Here is an 18,349-nt window from a genome sequence, read left to right as displayed (position 1 = left end):
GGTACATACCTTTAACCCCTTAATGACAATTGCCGGTCCTGGCACGGCACGGAAAAGCATGTGCTTTACGACAATTGACGTGCCAGGACCGGCACGTCTTTAAATGGGTGCAGAAAGCGATCTACTATCGCTTTCTGCACCCAAAAAGCGTTGCTGAATGCCTCGACCTCGAGGCATTCAGCAACGCCGCGATCGGCACGAAGGGGCCATCTCTGGCCCCTCCACGGGGCGTCAACATCCGCCATACTTTGTATGGCGGCGGACGCCCGTTTTAAAAGCGTTTAGGAGGCGATCGACGATCGCCTCCTAAACTTAAATGGTGTCGCTGGAATGCCTCGATCAGGAGGCATCCAGCGACACCAAACACTAACCTTTTGATGGGCTGTGACCGCTCCGGAGAGCGGTCACAGCCGCAGCTACCGGCAATCTTCGCCATCAAGGAAGATGGCCGCCGTCCTGTAACAGGAACCAACAAATTTTAAAATTTAGCTAGATGGTCCAGACCATCTAGAGAACTTTGGCTCCACTTGCAGGTTGAATACAGGTACTGCATTCACCATGCAAGTCAATGGAGCCCAGCTTTCTAATCACAGTGTGATTAGTAAAAATAAATTAAAAAAATAAAATAAAATTAATAATAATTAGAAAAAAAATAGTAAAAAAACAGTAAAATGTAAAAATCATTTCCCACTGATGTCACTATCAGGGGAACCTCCAAGTTGAAAAAAAATGTTAAAATTTTTTTTAAAAAAAATAATAAAAAAAAAATATATATATATAAAAAATATATTTTTGTGAGCAAGTCCTAAAGTTAGCATATTAGCTTAAAACAATTCTCGCATGGAAAGAGTTAAAATACTGGCATATTAAATGCCCGTGGGGTGTCTACTTTTAAAAAATGTATGATTTGATGGGGTAAATTGAATGGGCCAGGTTCAACAACGTCCCAATTAACACGGGGGGAAGGATGGCCACACATCTAATTTCCAATTAGAAAAATGCACACGTACCAAATGTGGCCTTTTAGTTCCCCCAAAAAATGACACACCCATGCATGTGGGGTATCACTGCACTCAGGAGATGTTGCTGAACACATTATGGGGTGTCGTGTGACAGCGGCATATACCAGGAGCTGTAAATTCATACATAAAGTAGGTGTGTGGGGGAAAAATACACACACAAAAATATTACTGCAAACTTTGAAAAAATGCTGGTGGTAAAATGTGTGCATGCAAAGAGTTAAAATACCAGCATTTAAAATACCCTGTGGTGTCTAGTTTTGAAAAATATATGGTTTTGTTGGGCACACTGAAATGGCCTGGCTCAAAGATGTACCAAATAGGGCATGGGCAGTGGATCCAAATGCCAAAGTTCAACATTGAAAAAAGCGCATGCCCCAAATGTGGCCCTTTTGCCCCAAAACAGCCAGGCAAAATCATTCATGTGAGGTATCTCTGTACTCAGGAGATGTTGCTGAACACATATTGGGGTGTTTTGTGATAGTGACATATACGAGAACATTTTAATTCATACCTGAATTAAAATGTGTGTGGAAAACCAAATGCAAAAAAATGACTACCACAAAGTTTGACAAAGACTGGTGGTAGATATGGTGCATGGAAAGAGTTAAAATACTAGCATTTGAAATACCCTGGGGTGTCTAGTTTTCAAAAATATATGGGTTTATTGGGCACACTGAAATGGCCCGGCTCAAAGATGTACCAAATAGGGCATGGGCAGTGGATCCCCAAATGCCAAAGTTCAACATTGAAAAATGTGCATGCCCCAAATGTGGCCCTTTTGCCCCCAAACAGCCAGGCAAAATCATTCATGTGGGGTATCGCTGCGCTCAGGAGATGTTGCTGAACACATATTGGGGTGTTTTGTGATAGTGACATATACGAGAACATTTTAATTCATACCTGAAGTAAAATGTGTATGACAAAACAAATGCAAAAAAATGACTACCATAAAGTTTGACAAAGACTGGTGGTAGATATGGTGCATGGAAAGAGTTAAAATACTAGCATTTGGAATACCCTGGGCTGTCTAGTTTTCAAAAATATATGACTTGATGGGGTAAATTGCATTGGCCGGGTTCAAAGATACCCGAAATGGCACAAGGGGGGAAGAATTACCAGATTTGGAAAAAATGGCTTTGAAATAGCAAAACGCTACCTGTACTTATTGCCCCATAATGGGTAGAAAAAAGCAAAAAAACATAAAAACATTGGGTATTTCTAAACTCAGGACAAATAGTAGAATCTATTTAGCAGGTTTTTTCATTACCTTTTATAGATGAGTAAAAGATTTTTCAACTAAAAGTTAGAAACAGTCATTTTTTTCTAAATTTTTCACCATATTTTATAATTTTTTTAATAGTAAATAATATGATACAATCAAAACAATGTCATCTAAAGAAAGCCCTTCTTGTCCCGAAAAAAACAATATCTAATGTGTGTGGGTTCAGTAAACGGGAAAGAAGAAAATTACAGCTAAACACAAGCAGCGCAGAAATGTTAAAAAGGCCATTGTCACAAAGGGTACAAAAAGTAAAATCAGCCTTTGTCTCGAAGGGGTTAAACAGTCTCCCTGCTCTGCCACGGTGCCGGCTTGTAATGCTGAGCGCCGGAAATTGACGTCACTTCCGGCGCTCTGCATGTGGTTGTATGGTGCAATTTGAAACAAATGTAATAATAAATAAATGACACTGAAACCAATTTGATGGATAAACAAAGGCCGTGGTCTTTTATTTAGCTTATCACCAATTACATACATAGTAACCAAACCAAAAACTTTTCATCAAACACTTTGCAACTGAATAACAATTAAACTGAAACTCTTGGCCCAAACCACAGAGTTATAAATAATCAACTCAAAAGCCGACTGCCCCAAAAGCCGATCGGCCTTACACCTTACAAATAACCCCACTTTGTTCACCCTCTTTAAAGAGAGCAACTCAACCCCAATAAAAGCCACGACATGATAGCAAAATATAATTATAAATATATTTATATATTTTTTTTTTTTTTTTTATTTTTTACTTATTTTTTTTTTTTTTTTTTTTTTTTTAATATATACAATCATAACTGAATAAGGGAAGGGCGGGAGGGAGACAATTCAGCAGCTCTTCCATGCTGCTCCCCGTGGCTCTCGCTGAAAACCGCCGCTCACCAGACTCAGAGGTCAGTGCAGTCGGTTAACGCAGCCAGGGTAAGTGAACCGGTACCTCAGAACACCTTCTTTTATAGGTGTAAAACCCGCCCAAAACTAGCGCGAGCTAACGCCGAGCGCAACCAATCAGAAAAAAAGCGCGGGCGAACTAAGTAGCGCGAGCTGCATGCGAACAAGAATTTACCTCAAAAAAGGCGGTAAACTAAGTAGCGCGAGCGCATTCTCGAATATTCCTAGCTGTCCCTCGTCTGATCTTTGTAAATTAACCCCTGCATTGCCACTACACTCCCCAACAACCACATGTAACCCCGTGCTATTTGCACAGGGTTTTTTCATGTGGTTGTATGGTGCAATTTGAAACAAATGTAATAATAAATAAATGACACTGAAACCAATTTGATGGATAAACAAAGGCCGTGGTCTTTTATTTAGCTTATCACCAATTACATACATAGTAACCAAACCAAAAACTTTTCATCAAACACTTTGCAACTGAATAACAATTAAACTGAAACTCTTGGCCCAAACCACAGAGTTATAAATAATCAACTCAAAAGCCGACTGCCCCAAAAGCCGATCGGCCTTACACCTTACAAATAACCCCACCTGCCGCAAATGGATACTTAAAAGCCATTTGTGGCCCCTTCCACAAAAACCACGGCCTTCTCCACCATACTCTGTAAACTAGTATTAAAGATATCACAACCAATCGAAGATAAATGTATACCATCACTCCTGTAGAGGCCAACACAGCCCCCTTCTAAATCAAAATGTCTGAAGCTAAAACCTCCTTCCAGAACCATAAATTTTTCAATAGATCTGTTTAATTTTCTCCGTACCCTTTCTAAAGCTTTAAAATTTTGGCGTTTAAGCCAAATTAAACGTGGGACAATTTCAGACCACACAAACGTTGTGCCCAAAAAGATATCCTTTAGCTGCATCACAATATCCTTAAAATCCATCAATAATTGAACCGATTTAACTCTCCCCACGTCGTTCCCCCCACAATGAATGATCATAACATCTGGCCACGGAAAAACTTGAATAAATTTGAGTACATTAACTTTTAATTGATAAATACTTAAACCCCTGATACCTATCCAATAAATAACGATTTTCTCTGAGCTGAAACCAAGATTTTCTCCATAACATCGCTCAGCAGCTCTTCGTTGTGCCCAGAAAATAAAAGAATGTCCTATTATCCAAACCACTGTTGGACGTTTACCTGCAAAAGAATTGATATTAACACAGTAGGTAAATTACAATAAATGAGGTCTTATGTATAATTTGAAACGATCAGAGTCCCAACGACCCAACCGCCTAATAATAGAATTATCCAACCCCAATAACGCAGCTTCCGTTGCAGCACCAATCCGGAATGAGTGCGAAGATATTTTTTCAGCTCCCAAACCTAAACTATTTAAACAGTTTTGCAAAACCTTTTTAAACTGAAACAGCGTTACCGGCAAACCAGATTGATGAATTAACCAATTACCCGGGAAATCCGGCCTATTATTATTAAACATTACTGCCGCTTGAACCGGACAAACCGCACAGTTCAATACTTTATTCAATTTTACCCAACAACCTTTCCCGGATTTATCCGTTTTGGAGGATCGTAAATAAATCAACAATTGCTCCTCACAACAAACATCTTCATACTGAATACCAGAACCACCCCGTTTATTCGCTGCCACCAATTCGCTAACACGAAAGGCGCCAAAAAATGCTATAATAAATGCCGTTCTGAATAACAATGTTTCATATGCATCCCAACAAATTTCATGTACAACCCCAACCAAACTCTGAAGTAAGCTAAAAGAAATTGGTTTACGATTATCCAAAGCTTTCTGCTTCCTACCTATACCTTTCAATATCTGTTTTGTTAGGAAATCTTTACCAATAGGTTGCTTACCCGCTAACTTCATAAAGAAAGAAACACCCAATAGATAACGATCAATTCTACTCCGAGAAAACCCATTTTTGATTAACAGCAACACAAACTCTAAAGATCTTTCTATATTATCATCAAATTCACTTAACCTTTGTCTATGCATAAAAGAAACCCATTCCCTCCAAGCCTTAGCGTAGCTAACCCAGGTAGCTCTGGAGAGAGAATTATATAAATAATGACTTAACTCGGCGATGTTAAGAGCCAAACATCCACCGGAACTTCTAAACCCTCCTTGTCTGCCCTCGGCGCCACAGTTCTGAAAACCTTAAAGTCAAATCGAGATAAAGCGTCAGCGATAACATTTTTAACACCCTCAATATGCTTAGCTTTCAACCAGATATTAAATCGCAGGCATAAAAACACTAAATGCCGAAGCAGGTTAATCACCGGAATAGATTTAGCCCGTAGCGTGTTGATTACCCATACAACCCCCATGTTGTCACAATTCAATATAATTCGTTTATTAGCCCAATGTTGACCCCAAAGATACACAGCCACCACCACTGGAAATAACTCCAGTAGAACTAAATTCTTAGTCCACCCCGCCGCGAACCAGGACGATGGCCATTTCTCTGCGGCCCATTTTCCTTGCCAATAAATCCCAAAACCCACCGAGCCAGCAGCATCTGTATAAAGTTCTAAATCACTTGCATTAACAAAATCATCTTGCCAAACTGTAGCCCCATTAAAATCTTTCAGGAACATTTTCCATACTTTCAAATCCTCTTTGATTTGATTGGTAACCCGAACCCTATGATGGCCCATCTTCTTCCCTGCTATACATCTTGCCATATGTCGAGAAAAAACTCTACCCATGGGCATAATTCTACCCGCAAAATTCAGCTGACCCAATAACGATTGAAATTTGTTAACTGTCACTTTTTTTGCAGACAACACCTCATTTATAACCACTTTAAGTTTACACACTTTCTCAAAAGGAAGACGAAACTCCATATTCCCCGTATCAATTTCAATACCCAAAAACTGAAGACAAGTCGTGGGAAAAACCGTTTTCTCCTTAGCTAGCGGAATACCTAAAAACTCAGAAATCTCTAAAAAACAATTTAACAGCCTATTACAGTCACCAGAACCCTGCTTACCTATGAACAAAAAATCATCCAAATAATGAACAACTGAATAACAACCAGCAACTTCCTTAACCAACCATTCTAAAAAACCTGAAAAAGCTTCAAAATAAAAACATGAAATTGAACAACCCATTGGTAAACACTTGTCAAAATAAAACCCCCCTTCAAATTGAAAACCAAGGGAATGAAAACAATCCGGGTGGATTGGCAACAGTCTGAACGCCGATTCTATATCCACCTTAGACAACAACGCCTCTTTGCCACAGCTCCTAACCCAGCATAAAGCATCCTCAAAAGACGCATATTTAACAGGAAATTCTTCAACACAAATTTGATCATTAAGAGAATAACCTTTCGGGTAAGATAAATGGTGAATTAGCCTAAAAGAACCCTTCTCCTTCTTAGGTACCAAACCCAAAGGAGACAACCGAAACTTTTGAAAAGGCGGATACTTAAAAGGACCTTCAATCCGTCCCAAAGTTAACTCTTTTTTAAGCTTCTCACGTACCACGGAAAGATTTTCACCAACCGATTTCAGATTATCCACCCAAATTAAACCGTCAACATTATAGGTCGGAATCCTAAAACCATCTTTAAAACCATAAAACAATAACTCAGCCATCTGCCGGTTTGGGAAGCTGCTTATACAACGGAGCAGTCTTGACACTATCACCGGTGTCATTGCTTTTTTGAAAAGATTCCCTTCCGCTGGCATGTCCACTATTTCTACGAAAACATCTTGCACCTGGGTGATTACCTCCACAAAAAGTGCATTCATGCTTAAATTTACATGCAGTCAAAAATTTGCATTGAGCTTCATTGAAAGCCCAACAGATACCCTTCTGGCGCATTTGGCTAGAGTTAGCAGACTGAAACCTATTAGTATAATTATAGCGTTGGGGTAGCATTATACTCACCCAAGAACCCACATCCTTCATACCAAATTTTAAATGTTTGTGAACTGACAATTTTTGACGAAATATTTCGTCATAATTAAACCATGACATGCCCCCGAAGTTTTTATAAGCCTCGAGGACAGATTCAAGATGTTGGAACAAACCAGAACTACTATCCTTATGCTTTTCGCAATACACACTTGAATATATGCAGAAAGCCTGCAACCAGTTGTTAAAAGACCTAGGCACAGGTCTTCGTCTATCCTCTTCCTTTTCTTGCTTTCCTAGAAACTCTTTAGAAGCTGGAAGCAATGATAAAATATCAATATACTCATTGTTCCATATTTTCTCTTTTAACCCCCTGGACAGATGAAAACCCAAAGGTGACATTTCGCAAGATAAAGCCTCTTTCATGTTAGCTTCATGCACCAAATTTCTCTGTCCAGCTACATTTGCCCCTCCCCAAGCCTGAGCTGGATTAGGGCCCTGCCATTCTTTTAACAAATTAAATAAGGAGCCTACCATAGCATTTAATTGAGTCAAATTACAGTTTGTGGACTCACCCACAGCTGTCCCTGTAGCAGCATGTCCTGAAGATGTTCCGGGCTGATCACAGACCTCCTGAGAAACGGGAGCCGATGTAGCCAGGGACTGACGCCTACATCCAGCGTCATAAAGACCCTGAAGCTCCCTGTCATCTTCAAGTGGATGCCGCTTACGCTTCTTGCAGGGCTGCTTGCCTCTAAGCGCCCTGGAAGCTTGAGAACGCTGAACTGTAGAGGCTCTACTAGACCTTCTTCCGCGTTCGGCGCCCTCCACTGACGTAGACGCGCCTGCTTCCTGGTCCCGTGATGACACCGTATCTCGCGAGAACGCGAGAGCATTAAAAGAACAAGCGCCATCTTCAACGGTCGTCGACTCCTCCTCCGCGACGTCTCCAGCTTCAACCGGCTCGATAGAAGAATCCAATTCGTCCGCAACCGGAGCAGATGAGAGGCAAGTCTTCAACCATTCTTCAAAGCCTCTTCTCCCGGCTCGCTCTCGAAGACAATTCAGCAGCTCTTCCATGCTGCTCCCCGTGGCTCTCGCTGAAAACCGCCGCTCACCAGACTCAGAGGTCAGTGCAGTCGGTTAACGCAGCCAGGGTAAGTGAACCGGTACCTCAGAACACCTTCTTTTATAGGTGTAAAACCCGCCCAAAACTAGTGCGAGCTAACGCCGAGCGCAACCAATCAGAAAAAAAGCGCGGGCGAACTAAGTAGCGCGAGCTGCATGCGAACAAGAATTTACCTCAAAAAAGGCGGTAAACTAAGTAGCGCGAGCGCATTCTCGAATATTCCTAGCTGTCCCTCGTCTGATCTTTGTAAATTAACCCCTGCATTGCCACTACACTCCCCAACAACCACATGTAACCCCGTGCTATTTGCACAGGGTTTTTTCATTACAAGCCGGCACCGGGACCGAACAGGGAGACTCGCCGCAGAGGAGAGAGAGAGAGGGGCGCCGAGCGGGTAAGCGAAAGCCACTCAGTGCCCCTCTCTCTCTCTCTCCTCCGCTACAAAAAAAAAAAAAAAAAACGCTTGGGGCGGCAAAGTGCCGCCCCTTCTAAAGTGCCGCCTGGGGCAATTGCCCCAGTCTGCCCCATTATAGGGCCGGCCCTGGCTCTGAGTCTCTACATCAGAAAAATGGGAAGACTAGATGGGCCGTCTATTTCCTGTCATATTCTAAGGTTTCAATGTCTGCGGTAAGCACAGCCACACACATTCACCACTAGGTGGCAGCACTGATTGGGTAATTCAGGTTAAAACACAGAGATACAAGTTTGAAAATGATGCTAAAAAGAAAAACTCATTTTCATGAGAGAAAAATGTCTACACTAAACACAGTACAGAACTCACATAATATATCTAACTACCTTTTAACATGTTATGCACAATTTTATTTTTTGGTGTAATATGTAAAAATAAAAGCTATACATACTATTCTAAACAATTCTGCTTTAATAGATACAGTTTCAAGTGAACTTTCAAATGCTTGAAAGTCTACTTAAGTATGATGATTAACCACTAGGATGGTTATGTATAAAAGCAAAATTTGGAAAGCTGTCCTTATACTGTGACTGGACCACTCAATGTGTTACACGGGTTATAAGATCATTTTTTTTAAAATAGCGATTTATCACCCGAACATGGTTGTAATAGTTTTTATTTTCATTCTGAAGCATTCTGAAGTTCACCTCCTTCCTGGAAGCTGAGAGAACAATGATTACAGGCCTCCAGGGAACGCTATTATGTGAATTGTGATTGCCAGACTTATTGTTCTCCTTCAAAGCTGGTAATTTCCTTACAATATACATTAGGAATTAAAGTAACATTTACAGTTTGTTGTGAAGCACCATGAAACTTAGGTTTCATTTGCTGAACTTAAGCAGCAAGAACTTAAATATAAACATGGTTATTTATTTTGGAAAGATGAAGATATGTTGCTGGTTTTATACAACTATCAAAGTCACACAGAATGTGCCACTTATCCAAATACAAGGATACTCTTAAACCTACCGCATTTTCAATCCCTCTTAGGGTGATGCAGTGTTCTGAATATAAACCGAATACATAGGGGGAAAGCATTATGGGGAAAAAACATAAGTTACAGTTACTATATAGTAAATTTAGTTTAGGCAAAAGAACCTTGGCTTATTTAATTTTGTTCTAACAAAAGAAACTACTTTTTAACCCTCTTTATTGTAAATGTCTCCCTTAACCTACTTTGATTGTAAGCTCTGCATGGCATGGACTTCCCGCCCTTATGTATACATACCTACTACATCCCATTTAACATACGAACATTCATTTCAACTTTCTTTACCCTTTTCCCCCAAAATATTAATCATTTTCAATCATTTTTTGAGTATATATTCAGACCTTTTTAGAGAATTTCCAGTATTTTAATATTAATTCAAGCAAAGATAACTATACAGTATTATAAAACAAGTTTTTGTAAATATTTTATTTATTTGTAAAATTGTGAATTAGAAAGTAGTAGTGTTTGCTATTAAAAAAATAACATTTTCTTCCAGTTTTTGAATACCTGTGTTACTTCCAGCCACTTTCATACTAAAGTATCCCTGATGTACAAATAACAGACCTGCCACAGTTTTCTGGAAAATAATAGTAATATGCAAGCTATTTACAAATATATTACAAACATAAACCACAAGGCAGGAGTATACTGCCATAACCTAGGGGAAGACAGACTAAGACTCTCTAACTGTGCTTTAACTACAACTCCCACAAACTTTCTTACAGGATTATGGGAGTTGTGGTTCAGTCACAAAGAAAGGTCTGGATCTGCCTGTTTTGTCACAAAACATTTAATAACGCAGTAAAATCAGTAGGTCCTACATAACTTCAGTGTTTTTCTTTACGGAACTATACATACACACACAATACTGCAAAATCGGAATAACTTAGGTTGTTTTTTAAAAGTGGGAATACTATGTTTAAAAAAAAATTGAAGTGAATTGCCTATTTGGCAGACTTTATTGGAGGACAGGAGTGGGATGTGATGTCACTATGCTTGTGGACAGCTTCATCAAGGTCCAGACGCTTCTGGTTGATGCTCATGGTCATACAGCCGTGGTAGTACGCTGTAACCGGTGTGGCAGTAACTGGAACACCTGTGCAAAGGAAAGGCTCACAATAGCATTACAAGGATAACTCAACTTCCAGCATGCGTCTCAATCCAGAGCAACAAAAAGCTTTTCAAATTAATTCGATTTATAGATATACAAACAAATTGTAAAAAGAGAAGCCTTTTATATAATGAAAGGTCGGAAAACAATGCCTTGTGTTGACCAGGTGAAGTATGCTAATAGTTTACTCCCTTTTATTGCCTTCAAACATTTACGAAACAATAGCTCACCTGGTAACCCTCCTACATACGTGTTCACGCCTTTTTGCAAGTGGTCCGTCAATATCCTGAAAGCAGTTTGCAGATGTGAATGGTCTAATTCGGTTTGCCCGAGGGTCTCATCAAAGGTAAGCAGGATGTGGTCTTTGTTTAGTGAGATATGCACAGAGTGCTCTGTATCACAGGCATTTACTTCAGCACTGGATACTACCATATTCTCCACAGATAGAATTATAAACTGAAAGAAAACAGAAAAACACTACATGTTAAGCTCACGCCAGACCCATGTAGACTGTTGATGGGTAGTTTAAATCTGTGAACAACCATAAATGCAAGATGGCAAAGAATAAAAACAGAACAGATTATGCCCTACTCTCAGGTGATAATTGCATGCATTTACATAAATGTTTATGGCAAGACCAAGAAATCAAATGGGATCTGTGGTGGTGGTGGGTATATACCAAGGTACCACATATCCCCCAGACAATAAACTGCACGGATACAAGGAAATGCTAAGCATTCGAACCACACTTTAATACAAGTTTTCCCAGCCAGACCTGGATTGCTTCCCTGAGCTCATCATAATGCTCCTTCTTCTTAGCTGTCAGTTACCTTTATTTTTTCTGCTAGGCATGTTACCAAACTACAGAAACTTGTATTGTTTTTTTAGTATTAATGCTATTAATGCTCTTGTTCAGGCATATGCCGTATAAATAGGAGACATTTCCTTTTTGAAAAGATATATGCAGAATGCCAGCAATCCTTACCTGCCTTTTTACTTTTGTGGTGGTATGGTAGTCAACCAGGGCTAGTGATAAGGGGACGGTCATGTCCTGTGAGACCAGAGCAAACAGCACCCCAGTGTCAGTAGCTGGATTTATTTCTGCACGAACATCTATCTTCCAGTTTGCCTCCGCTTCCTCTTCAGTAGACCGATTCACTAAAAGGAAAGCAAACAGAGGTTAGAACATACCCTGATATTCTGATGGACGTACACATTTTTACTCAGTTGGTTATTCTACTGTACGAGGTTTCTTGGAAAACAGCATTATTATGCATGCTAAATGTGTGAATAGATGGAAGTTGAAGGGTTGTCCCATCTGAAAAATATGTCATGTGGATAATTGAGAGTAGGGCCACAGACTGGATATGTTTGGAATGGTTTGAACTCAGATGATAAATTATCAGTTTGAAGACCAAATCAACTACAGACTTTTCTAAGGGGATAGCACTTTAAAACAGTGAAAATAAAAATGGTCCTAGAAGGAGACAATGACTTTGTATTATAAAGTGCCATCAAATAATATCAAGAATATGGTTGGTTCTCAATGCTCCTCTGAACAGTATTTACCAGCAAATTAAACACATCAAAAGAAATAACCTGCATAAACCTCGCTTACTGTAATCAATGTTGAATAAAGCAAATCCTTTGCCAGGATAAAAAGATCCTCTTCCAGCAATGGCGTAGCACTGCATCTTCTCACTCATCCTCACCGTTTCTTGAATCGACGTGTCTTCACCATTCAACCAGTTCCAACCTCGCATGCATCCATCAAGACGTGGGTTAATCTGAAGCCACAGAAAATGTATAAGCTAACTGGGGGCCACGTTAAGTTCTCTTTCCTCCAAACATGTACCATATAATTCTGGTACCTCTGCTGTTACTCAGTTAGTGAAAACATTTCATATCTAATCAGATGGCAGTGGATTGACCACGCACATAAAAAAAATACCACAGCCAAAAGCATCATCACTTAATACTCCCAACATTTTTTATTACTCGAAAGACTCAAGACTATTTAAAGTCTACGGAGGGACAGACTTCATTAGAATTGCCATAAAAAAAATCAGCTCATTGTTGTGTTTGAGCAAGGAAGTAATTCACAATATAATGTGACTGGCATCAATGGCAGCCTCCAGGTCTGTTGACAGTAGAAGTTTGTTGGACGAGAAAAAAAACAGGCTTTTGTAACCTACATTACTGTATTTCACACTATTTTTAATGGAGCCGCCAATTAACGAGATAACATGTAGACATGATTTACCGCTTTCATGTTTGCACTTACCGGCTGAACTAGCTCGCTGCTCTTAAATGGAATGCCCCCCACTGTTAAGTTCAGCTGGTATAATCCTTTGTCTAGGGTAAACAGGTCTCCAGACACAGCAATTTTCATGACAGCGTCTTTATTGACTTTTATAATAAGATTCCGCTCTAATTCCTCAACAGAAACCTGAAAGCAAAACACAACAAATTCACCTGACATTTTCTTTTATTTACTTCAAGGAAAAAAATACTCCTATGCTTTGCAGCCTTTACACGATGCCAATAAGAAAGCTCTTGGTTCCCATTTCCTGTAAACAAAGGTTTTTTTTCTAATAGTAAATCATATGCAATCAATATTTTTTGTTAACATTTTCATGTTTCAAAATCTTGTTTTGAGACCTTAAGTACCAGGTTTTAAATGCACATGCATATAACAGATGTATAAAATTACTATATAGAGTAAGAATAAAATAAAAGTCATGGTGGCTGTTTCTTAAATGAATTTGCATTCATTTAAGTGAATTTGCATTAATTTAATAAATCCCCTTAGCGCTAAAACCAAAGCCCTGAAAAAATTGTTTACAGATCAAAGCACCGCTGATATGGAATCTGGGGGCCGTTATAGCCTCATGGATTACATTTTTAATTAACGTATTGCTGATGAACCACTTAAGTCTGCCAGTCATAAAAAAGTTATTTATAAGGAGAAATTCTGGTGAAATGTGGTCTATTCACCATAGCAAATTATGGAATGGTACAATCAACAGGAACTAGAAACATAGAATCTGACAGCAGATAAGAACCCTTTGGCCCAATTAGCCTGCCCATTTTTTCCTGATGAAAGGACTCAAACCTCAATTATTTCTTGGTCTAATCCAGGGGCGTAACTAGAAACCTCAGGGCCCCGGTGCGAGAATCTGTTAAGGGCCCCCCCACCCCCAACCCATCTATCCCTTTCTTATCTCCCCTCTCCCTACCTACCCCCCCTTCTCACAATCTCCCCTCTCCCTCCCTAACACCCCTTCTCACGATCTACCCTCTCCCTACCCCTTCTCAAAATCTACCCCACTCCCCCCCTACCCCCTTCTCACGATCTACCCCACTCCCCCCCTATCCCCCTTCTCACGATCTACCCACTCCCTCCCCAAACCCCCCCACTTACCGTCAACTCCTGTGTTGGGAGCGCGAGGCGTTTGTCTCGGTTGCCGGCGTTTCACTCCTGAGCGCCGGCATATGACGTCATATGCCGGCGCTCAGCGTGAAGCGCCGGCACCCGAGAAAAACGCCTCACGCTCCCAACACTGCACTCTGGGCAGTGCTGAGGCAGGCGGCGGCGGCGACGGAGGCAGCAGCGGCGGGGAGCAGAGGCATCCTGGATTTCTGTCAGTCAGGGGGGCCCAAGAGTTGCAGCAACCGCTCGGCACCCCTTGGGCCCCCCTGACTGGCAGAACTCCAGGGCCCGGTCGCAGTCGCGACCCCTGCGACCCCGGTAGTTCTGCCACTGGTCTAATCCCATAGTCAAATTCATCTTTAAACTCCCTCACTGTATCACTCTCTACCACTTCTCCTGGGAGACTGTTAGTCAGTCAGTAAAGAAGAACTTCCTTACATTACATCTAAAGCCTAACCCTCTAGTTTTAGACTATGACCTCTTGTTTATACTTTTCTTCTACATTCAAATAAGCTTGCATCTTTGTTGAATCCCTTTAAGTATTTAAATGTTCCTATCTCATTTCCCTCTCTGGTCTTTCCTCCAGGTCATGCATAGTAAGATCCCTTAGTCTTTCCTGGTAATTTTTATTCTGCAAACCACTTACCATTTTTTGTAGCCCTCCATGAACTCTCTTCAAATCATTTTGCTGATTGCTATGGAGATAGGACCAGTTTACAATTTTGTGCCAGGATTGCTCCTTATTAACAGCCCCTAACACAGCTAGAAAACCTTCAGGATCTGCCAGGGAGGCATTCAACATGTGGGGCTTAATGGTTTGATAATCTGATCACATCTTACATTCTATGGCATGCAATGGTATTCAATAAAACTTTTAATTCTTTAACTGCTGCTGTAGGCACCCAATCTATTATCATATTAAAAAGTTTAGAGGTTAGTACAGTGCTATAGTTGAGACCTAGCTGTGCACTTGGCTTGAAATCTTCTTTTAAATATGGTTATTTAGGTTTGTAGGAATTAAAATTTGAAAATGGTCTAAAATTATATATATATATATATATATATATATATATATATATATATATATATATACACACACACATATACACACACACACACACGTTTTGAAAAATTGTAATGGAAGGGTAATTTAGAATGCTTTCAGCACATTCATTTTTGAAAAACATTGACAGTGAAAAGCAAGCTCGATGTGTAAAGCAGTATTATCTTGGGTTGCTGTCACCCTCCTACTATACAGAAATATAAACCAAGGACCGAATAAGGTCTCAACAGCGATAAAACTGGAAGACAAAGTCTCAACTGCGAGAAAAATGGCGCCCCCCTTAATATGTAAAGACATCAACAAAAAGTTAATGTTGGTAAGAATATTTATTTTACAAATTTATAAACGGTATGTCAACTGAAAAAAAATGAAATCTGAAAAAAACTAATTTATAAAAACATTTAATAAGTTTAAATAACATTTACTGAACAGATAAGGTACAGCATAACCCTATCACTATATACTGAGCCAGACATTGATGGTGGTACACCATAACCCCCATCACTACACACTCAGCCAGACATTAATGGTAGTGTAGCATAATCCCCATCATTATATACTAAGCCAGACATTGAGGCGGTATACCTCTACCCCTGAAGCAGCCTTTCTGTGCCTCCTCTGCCCCTGAAACAGCCTGCCTGGCTGTGCCTCCTCTGCCCCTGAAACAGCCTGTCTGGCTGTGCCTCCTCTGCCCTGAAACAGCCTGCTTGCCTATGCCACCTCTACACCTTATGCAGTCTGTGTCACTCCTGCCCGTTAAGTAGTCTGCCTGCCCCATTTCAGCCCCTTAAACACTTATACATTCACTCACTTGCTCATTCATGTGGAAAGCTTTGGTGGAAAGTACACATTCTGGAAACTAACGTGTTAAAGCAATTGCTTAAACATGTTTAGCATTCAGACTAAATGTGTCCCGTGGAAGACCAAACACAAGACTAGACATGACTTGACACTGGAAACATTAGCAGACTCTTCCTATGCAATTCCCATTTGCCATGCTGTCTGGTATTCTGCATACTCCTGTCACTGAAAACTGAGATGCCTAAAGCAGCGTTTTTGTATCACACAACCACAGATATTTTTCATTTTAATGTCTTGGAATAGTTGCTGAAATACACATGAAATACTCACTGTTTGCCACATGCCATGATTTATAATGGGTCCACTGCTGGTCACTCGACCGATTCCATTGTACTTTAGCTGGAGCTCTAACTTTCCATTTCTCAAAGCCAGAACTACCCATGAGCTGTGTTGATGGCCTCCGGCAAAGAAGAGGACGCCTTCTGGGTCAAAGGTTCTGAAATCAAACTCTGACACAAGCCTAACAGTGTGCCAAAAGACAAACCAGAACACACACTGCATTAATGTGTTGAATTTGGCAATACAGTACAAAGCAACTATGCCTGCAAAATGTATACAATTTGCAAGTTCGATAGAAGACAAGTTATATTTGTACATTTATACCTTCTTGAAGTTATAAGAAGAAATGAAAGACGATTACACTTGCCAAAATGAAAATTTTAAGCGTATGTTCCAATTTAAGATTATCCTTTAATGTCAATACATTTCTATAATGTTTGTTGAAGGTTAATATGTTAATAGAAAATTAAGAATTGAAATTATTGGCATGTAATAGTATTAAAGTTGATGATTCCCAACATTTAATGATGAAAATATTTTTGGACACAAAATGGTAACACAGACCAGGTTATTAAAAAGAAGGACTTCTTGGTAAAATCAATACTAGTAGCCATATGCCAACTAAGAGAGAAAAAAAAATCATGAAAACCACTAAAGTCATTATTTTCAGTGTTAGGAAATTCTTCAGGATCGTTTCCATGACCTAGGCCAAAAAGAAGAAATTCTACAGCCAAATAGTAAGTCAGTTTTAAACTTGTGCCAAAAATTTCCTTTCACCCTAATGGAGAAAACTGAAAATGTCAAGTGATGTTTTTAAAAGTAAATCCAGACAAGGCTGGGGGCCAGATTTCCACAAGCCAAAGTGGAGAAAGAGAATATTAACCAATATGTAGCAGTCAAGCAGTCAAGTCCCCAGATATTACCTTAGACCCATGGATAAAACGGCACTACAAAGCGAATAAAATGCCTTTTAAGAGAAGGTCACCAACTTACTGTACCGTGGAAAATGTCTAGGCAAGTGTGAAAAAATGGTTTAAAAAATAGACATGTTAATATAGTTTATATTTATCATTTAACAAGATACAAAATAAGAAAAATCAAATAAATATTTGCCTTTAATATGTAGGTTGAAACACAAATCATTAGCTAAAAAAGAAACAGCTGTGTAGGAGGAATAAAACTGGGTGAGGAACAGTCAAAATCACTAATAGGTTGAGGTTGCTAAAGACAGTTTAATGTCAAAAGTCTTACCCTATGGCAAGACTGAGCACAGCAACAAAACACACGGTAGTTATACTGCATCTGCAAGGTCTCTCCTAGGCAGACAGGGGTTTCCAGATGTTCTGTCCACGTTCTTTTGAAGAAGCACAAAGAAGCAGGCAATGTTGAGGACATACTTCCTTCCGCAACTGGAAAATGCCCAACAGTGCCATCAGCCCAGCATTGGCAGAAAAAAGTGCGACCCTGGTACATCCATGAACTGTCCGGAGAACCCTGGGCAAAAGTGCGGCCAAAAACTTGTACAGGCAGATACTTATCCATCATGCATTACCACCAGGGAGGCTTCTGATTGGCCCCATGCTGCAGCATGACAATGATCCCAAACACACAGCTAGGGTCTAACATCAGCGTAAAGAAAAACAAGGAGTTCTAGTAGTGATGGTATGGCCCCCACAAAGCCCTAATGTCAACATCACCTAGTCTGTCTGGGATAACACGGATAGAGAGAAGCAAATGAGGCTGCTTAAATCCCCACAAGAGCCTGCCGAGTTCCTTAAAAAAAAATAAAAAAAACTGTACCTAGCTGTAGCTGTACCTAGGAGAATTGATGCTGTTTCCAAGGCAAAGGGTGTCGCAACCAAATATTGATTTGATTTATTTTTTCTTCTGTTCACAAACTATTAACATGT

The 18,349-nt window shown here is 40.0% G+C and overlaps 1 protein-coding gene across 2 annotated transcripts in view; it reads right to left on the bottom strand.

Annotated features, from left to right (window-relative positions):
• Nucleotides 1-10,103: 10,103 nt before the first annotated feature.
• The window catches only part of GAS6 (growth arrest specific 6), a 42,830-nt gene continuing 34,584 nt past the window's right edge, over nt 10,104-18,349 (bottom strand). For both annotated transcript variants that reach the window (XM_053455146.1, XM_053455147.1), the window contains 6 exons: nt 16,431-16,620; nt 13,088-13,252; nt 12,422-12,590; nt 11,789-11,961; nt 11,034-11,259; nt 10,104-10,788 (listed from right to left, as the gene is read on the bottom strand). In XM_053455146.1, the coding sequence (XP_053311121.1) occupies nt 10,637-10,788; nt 11,034-11,259; nt 11,789-11,961; nt 12,422-12,590; nt 13,088-13,252; nt 16,431-16,620 (1,075 nt within the window). In that variant the 3' untranslated portion in view covers nt 10,104-10,636. The remainder of the gene's footprint in view (nt 10,789-11,033; nt 11,260-11,788; nt 11,962-12,421; nt 12,591-13,087; nt 13,253-16,430; nt 16,621-18,349) is intronic.

The sequence above is a fragment of the Spea bombifrons genome, chromosome 2 (assembly GCF_027358695.1).
Source record: "Spea bombifrons isolate aSpeBom1 chromosome 2, aSpeBom1.2.pri, whole genome shotgun sequence".
Taxonomy (NCBI): Eukaryota; Metazoa; Chordata; class Amphibia; order Anura; family Pelobatidae; genus Spea; species Spea bombifrons.
This window is presented reverse-complemented; position numbering and strand designations above follow the sequence as displayed.